The sequence below is a fragment of the Otolemur garnettii genome, unplaced genomic scaffold (genome assembly GCF_000181295.1).
Source record: "Otolemur garnettii isolate 467f Iridium unplaced genomic scaffold, OtoGar3 scaffold00011, whole genome shotgun sequence".
In the NCBI taxonomy this organism is placed as follows: Eukaryota; Metazoa; Chordata; class Mammalia; order Primates; family Galagidae; genus Otolemur; species Otolemur garnettii.
Genome location: NW_003852406.1, coordinates 8,070,549 through 8,076,932, shown reverse-complemented (window position 1 = coordinate 8,076,932; position 6,384 = coordinate 8,070,549). Strand labels below are relative to the sequence as shown.

The window sequence follows — 6,384 nt, the reverse complement described above, 5'->3', positions numbered from 1 at the left end:
ATTTGCTTGAGCCCAAGATTTGGAGGTTGCTGTGAGCTGTGATGCCAGAGCACTCTACCCAGGGGGACAGCTTGAGGCTGTCTCAAAAAAAAAAAAAAATTAAAAAAAAATAAATTTGCTGAGTTTAGACTTGTGTACTAGGATATGATCAATTTTGGAGGATGATCTGTGGGCTTATGAGAAGAATGTATATTTAGTTTTATTAGGATTAAATGTTCTGTAGAGGTCTGTTAAGTCCATTTATTCTAGGGTCAGATTTAAGTCTAATATTTCTTTGTTTAGTTTTTTCTTCTTGGAGGGTCTATCCAAAACTGTCAAAGGGGGTTAAAATCTCCCACTATATGGAAAGATATCATGTTGTTCATTTTCATTAGGGTTTGCTTTATAAATTGAGGAGCATTCTGGTAGGGTGCATAAATGTTAATTATCAAAATCTCTTCATGTTGGGTATTTCCCTTGATAAATATATAGTGACCATCCTTAACTTTCTTCATCTTTGTCAGTTTAAAGCCAACTGTATCTGCAACTAAAATTACAACCCCTGCTTTTTTCTGGTTTCTATTTGCCTGTATTATAGATGCCCATCTCTTCACCCTGAGTCTATTTTTATCCTTTAAGGTAAGATCAGATTCTTGTATGCAGCAAATATCTGGTCTGAGTTTATGTATCCAATCATCCAGCCTGTGCGTCAATTAATGTGAATGGACAATTTAACCATTTACGTTAATTAAGAGAATTGATAAGCCTGGTTGTGTTTTCGGTGTCATGTTTTTTAGATGTCCAGTGGACATTTTTAATCCTTTCACCACTGTGGAAGTTAGGTTTTAGTCAAAAATTTCTGAGTGAGCTTACTTTGGTGGTAGAGCATTGTGCTGGTCATTGTGGAGGATGAGTCTGAGAATATCCTGAAGAGCTGGTTTAGTTATGGCAAATTTCTTCAATATGTGTGTGTCATTAAAGAATTTGATTTCTCCATCACAGATGAAACTCAGTTTAGCTGGATACAGGATTCTGGGGCTGAAAGTTGTTTTTGTTTTGGGAGTTTGAAGGTTGATGACTATCCTTTTCTGGCTTGAAATGTTTCAGCTGAGAGATCTGCAGTCATTCTGATATTTCTCCCTTTGTGGATGATGCTTTTCTTTTCTTTCTTTCTTTCTTTTTTTTTTTTTTAGAGACAGAGTCTCATTTTATTGCCCTCGGTAGAGTGCTCACAGGAACCTCCAGCTCTTGGGCTTAGGTGATTCTCTTGCCTCAGCCTCCTGAGTAGCTGGGACTACAGGTGCCTGCCACAATGCCTGGCTATTTTTTGTTGCAATTTGTCTGGGCTGGGTTTGAACCCAACACCCTTGGTATATGTGGCTGGCACCCTATCCACTGAGCCACAGGTGCCACCTGGTGATGCTTTTCTTACATCTGGCTGCTTGCAGAATTTTTTACTTCATCTTAACTTTTGCAAAGTTAATCACAAAGTGTCTAGGAGATGCTTTATTTGGACTGAGTCTTGCTGGGGTTCTGAAACTGTCTACTGAATTTCTGTATCTCTTGCAATGCTTGGGAAATTCCCCATAATCTCTTGGAGTAGAGCATCTGTACCTTTAGAACCATCCTCTTCAGGAATTCCTATAAGACAAATGTTTGATCTTTTGGAGTGATCCCACAACTCTTTCAGGGAATGATCAGTTTTTTGTCTCCATTTGTCTGTCTCTTTGAGCATTTGGGAATGTTCAAAAGCTTTGTCTTTAGTTTCAGACCTTTTCTTCTGCCTGGTCAACTCTATTACTTAGGGATTCTACTGTATTTTGGAGCTCCTCGAGTAACTTTTTCATTTCCTTGAGCTCTGCTATCTCTTTTCTCATTATGTCCATATCTTTGGTGACTTTGTCTTTGAATTCATTAATTTCTTGAGACAACTTCAGAACTACTCTTTGGATTTTGGATTTCAGTTTCTAACTTTTCTTCCATTCTATTCATCTTATTTGCCATCCATATTCTGAATTTGATTTCTGACATTTCAGCCATTTGTTTATGCAAGGCATCTTCAGTTGTATCTCCTTTGTCATTCCTTGGGGGGTGATCTACTCTGGTTATTCATGTTGCCAGAGTTCTTCCGTTAGTCCACACCATGTTTATTTTCCACCGTTTGGTTATTAGAACTGGTAGGGTGAGATTGAATTGGGGTTCCTAGGTAGTAGAGATAATCAGCCCCTTACCAAAGTACTAGGCTTTGTAATTGTGGCTTATCTCCTACAACTTTACAAAGCCCCTTTCAGAGTTTTGGCTGGAGGCTCTGAGGACCTACTTGGTGAGACAGCACAAGCTAGCTCTGTTTTGATATCAGCCAACCTCTACCTTATCCTAAGAATCCACAGTATTAGGTTTAAATCTTGGCTGTGAAGAGATACAGACAGCTGTGGTGCACAGCCCCCACATTTCAGTTCTTTTCTGCCACAGAACTTCAAAGGTCAACCTCAGAGTGTCTCTGGGTGGACAGCCCCAGACACAAGTTCCAATTAAATTGTCGCAGGCAGTGCAAACCCTGCTGAACAGAGAGGGATCCAAGGGTCTCCAACAGCACAATTGGAGCCAGGGATCCATGCCCCTGCCTGCCAGACTCAGTCTACACTGTTGTCTGCTTTTCTGCTCACAGGCCCAGTTAGAGCCGGGGACCACACCCCCACCCACCAGTCTCAGTCAACACCCAGCAAGCCTTTGCTTGCCAGACCAGTTGGGAGTCAGGGGACCTTGCCCCTGCCTACCAGTCTTAGTCCACATTCAGCAAGCTTCTGTTCTCAGGCTCTGTTGGAGTCAGGGGACCATGCCCTGGCCCTCAGGTCTCAGTCCACACCTGGCAAGCCTCTGCTGGCAGGACACAGCCTGAACCAAGGGTCAACACCACTACTGGCCGGTCAAAGTCATAACCAGGGGATTGCTCCTCCTCCCACCGAGTGTGTCTTTCTTCTCACACCCTCTTTTTTCTCCCACTAGTCACAGATTCTGTCTTGATGATTGGTGATCCACACTATGCCCAGATCTTTCAGGAGAAGAGCAAACACTCTGTGCTCTGCAGGGGGCAAAACTTCAGACCACCATGCAAGGAGGAAGGGTGGACTGGGAGTTTGGAATTGTAGGGGAAATTATCTGTTCAATTATATGCCTGGTGGGGTGGTATCTAGGTTCATAAGTTGGACCTCCCTGTAATTTGTTTTCTTGAATTCTCTTCCTTGGAGTTACAGCTTGCCAAACTACTTTCTTGGCTCAGCTCCCTACCTTTGGCTTCATAGAGTCCAATTCTGTTCAGTTTTTCTCCCTCTGGTCAGGAGCCTCTGCCAAGGGTTGCTACCCGTCAGCCATCTTCCCAGAATTCCTCAGCACTACTATTAAATTATAATATTTATTAAACTTGTGCTATATGTTATTTAATTAAATAATAAAGTACATAGTATATCATAATTTAATCTTTAATATCTTATAAGTATTTTTAAACAAATTAAGTTTCTTTGTAATACTGTATATTTTATTTTATACATTTTAAAATATTATGAAGGGATTAAGGCTTCATTACATGGCCAAAGAATTTTCTGTACAAAAAATGTTAATAACCCATGCCTAGGGCATGATTTATTCTCCTACCCAGTCTCCCTAATTTGTTCTTTGCTACTTTACCCTATCCACCTCCCCAAGTTTTCTCCTTTCCCTTATGTTTTTTTCCTGTTTACAGGCTAGCTTCCTTCCCTCAGGGCCTGATCTTCTTTAAGATGATTTACCCATTAATGGATCACAGCCTGCAGTTTGTGGAACATTGAGGCACAATGAATATAAAAATAATTATGAAGGGTAAATCTATATATAACATGTCGTTGTTTTTTTTTTTAGTTTTTCCTAGGGCTGGCCCACCCTTCAATATATATAAATTACCACTTTATGTTTGTGAAGATGACAGATCATTTCAGGTGATTTCAACCCATCTTCTCTTCTAGGAGACTCCATGGTGATTATTTATTGTTATCAAGTTTATAAGCAAATAGTTCTAGTTTCTCAACAGGGAATGAAGAAGATAAATGTGTTCTTATACGCCATCCTCAACCTCTCCTCATGTTTTCCTCTTCTTCTCATTGCTTCCTCTTCTTGTATCCCTCCCCATCCCTTTCTCTTCTTCCACAACACCCCCCCCCCGATTCTGTAGTAATTCATTATTATTGCATTTAATTGCTTACCTTTTAATGTTAGCTTCTTAGTTTAATATTGAAAATTGTTTTCACTTCTTGTGGTCCAAATAAATCATTCTCTTTGTTTGTCTGTTTGTTTTTGAGACAGTCTCACTATGTCTCCTGTGGTAGAGTGCCGTGGCATCAAGGCTCACAGGAACCTCAAACTCTCGGGCTTAAGCAATTCTCCTGCTTCAGCCTCCCAAATAGCAGGGACTATAGATGCCCACTGTAGCACCTGGCTACTTTTGTTGCAGTTGTCATTGTTGTTTTAGATGGCCTGGGCCAGGTTCAAACCTGCCAGCCTCAGTGTATGTGGCTGTCACTATAACCACTGTGCTACAGGCGTTGAGCCAGAATAACTCATTCTTGATCAGTATGTCAAGTAGTTTTCTCATAAGTCAAATAAATTTATCATAATCCTAATTGAGCAATATTTCTTACATTTTAGTTGACAAAGAGATGATGCAAAAAATAAGAGAGAAATCTATTTTACAAGCACAAGAGAGAGCAAAAGAAGCCATAGAAGCAAAAGCTGCATCAAAGCGGGAAGATCAAAAATATGCACTAGATGCCATGATGAAGGTAAGCTGGGATTAATAGGCAAGTCCTCTAAAGAGATAGTAGTGAACTACGCAAGGATAATTTTGTTCCAACCACTGAACTTCTCCAGAAATTTATTTATACTTTGGTTATAGGACTTAATATGTCATATAAGCTATTGCTACTTACATGTGTTTTTGAAAATCTATATGAAAGTTGAGGATGTCAAAGTTGGATGATTGATTCAAGGAAAGGGTTCTATTTATAGGTAAGTAAAAATCATAAAGTTTTGGGCAGCGCTTGTGGCTCAGTGAGTAGGATGCCAGCCCCATATACCGTGGGTGGCAGGTTCGAACCTGACCCCAGCCAAACTGCAACAAAAAAATAGGCATTGTGGCAGGCACCTGTAGTCCCAGCTACTTGGGAGGCTGAGGCAAGAGAATTGCCTATGCCCAAGAGCTGGAGGTTGCTGTGAGCTGTGATGCCACGGCACTACCAAATGCAACAAAGCGAGACTCTGTCTCTTAAAAAAAAGAAAAATCATAAAGTTTCTATGGTATAAGTGTTTAACTTTTCTAATCTTAGAGTAATGGACATGATTATCTAAAATAAGAAAAGCATAGGTTAAAAACTAACTGTTGGCAAATTAATTTCTTTTTAGTTGTTAAGGCTTTGAAGTGAAAACTTTAATCAGCAATATATTTTTTGAAATATAATTCACATTCCATACAATTTGTCTATTTAAAGCATACAATTCAGGCTTGGTGCCTGTTGCTCAGTGGCTAGGCACCAGCCACATACACCAGAGCTGGGGGGTTTGAACCCAGCCCCAGCCTGCCAAACAAGAATGACAACTATAACCAAAAAATAGCTGGGTGTTGTGGCAGGTGCCTTTTGTCCCAGGTACTTGGGAGGCTGAGGCAAGAGAATCACTTAAGCCCAAGAGTTTGAGGTGCTGTGAGCTGTGGCACCATGGCACTCTCCCAAGGGTGACATAATAAGATACTGTCTCAAATTTTTAAAAAAGCATATAATTTAATGGTTTTTGAGTATATTCAGACTGTGTAATCATAACCACAGTCAATTTTAGAGCATTTTCCGGTGCCCATAGCATAGTGATTACAGTGCCAGCCACATACACCAAGGGTGGCGGGTTTGAACCTGGCCTGGGCCAGCTAATCAACTGCAACAAAAAATAGAGGGTGTTGTGGGGGTACCTGTAGTCCTAGCTGCTTGGGAGGCTGAGGTAAGAGAATTGCTTGAGACCAAGAGTTTGAGGTTGCTGTGAGCTGTGACATAACAGCACTCTACCCGGGTAAGATAGTGAGAGACTCTGTCTCAGATAAATAAATAAATAAATAAATTTCCATCACTTAAGCCCAGGAGTTGGAGGTTGCTATGAGATGTAATGCGATGGAACTCTACCAAGGGCGACATAGTGAGACTCTGTCTAAAAAAAAAAATTACAGCATTTTCATCACCTCTAAAAGAAATCCAGTACCCCCTAGGCACGGTGGCTCATGCCTATAATCCTAGCACTCTAGGAGGCCAAGGCAGGTGGATGCTTGAGCTCACAAGTTTGAGACCAGTCTGAGCAAGAGTGAGACCCCTTTTCTACTAAAAATAGAAAAAAAAA

At 40.7% G+C, this 6,384-nt stretch overlaps 1 protein-coding gene across 2 annotated transcripts in view; it reads left to right on the top strand.

Annotated features, from left to right (window-relative positions):
* The window catches only part of DNAAF4 (dynein axonemal assembly factor 4), a 52,417-nt gene that overhangs the window by 6,766 nt on the left and 39,267 nt on the right, over positions 1–6,384 (top strand). For both annotated transcript variants that reach the window (XM_003784373.1, XM_003784372.3), the window contains exon 3: positions 4,657–4,790. In XM_003784373.1, the coding sequence (XP_003784421.1) occupies positions 4,657–4,790 (134 nt within the window). The remainder of the gene's footprint in view (positions 1–4,656; positions 4,791–6,384) is intronic.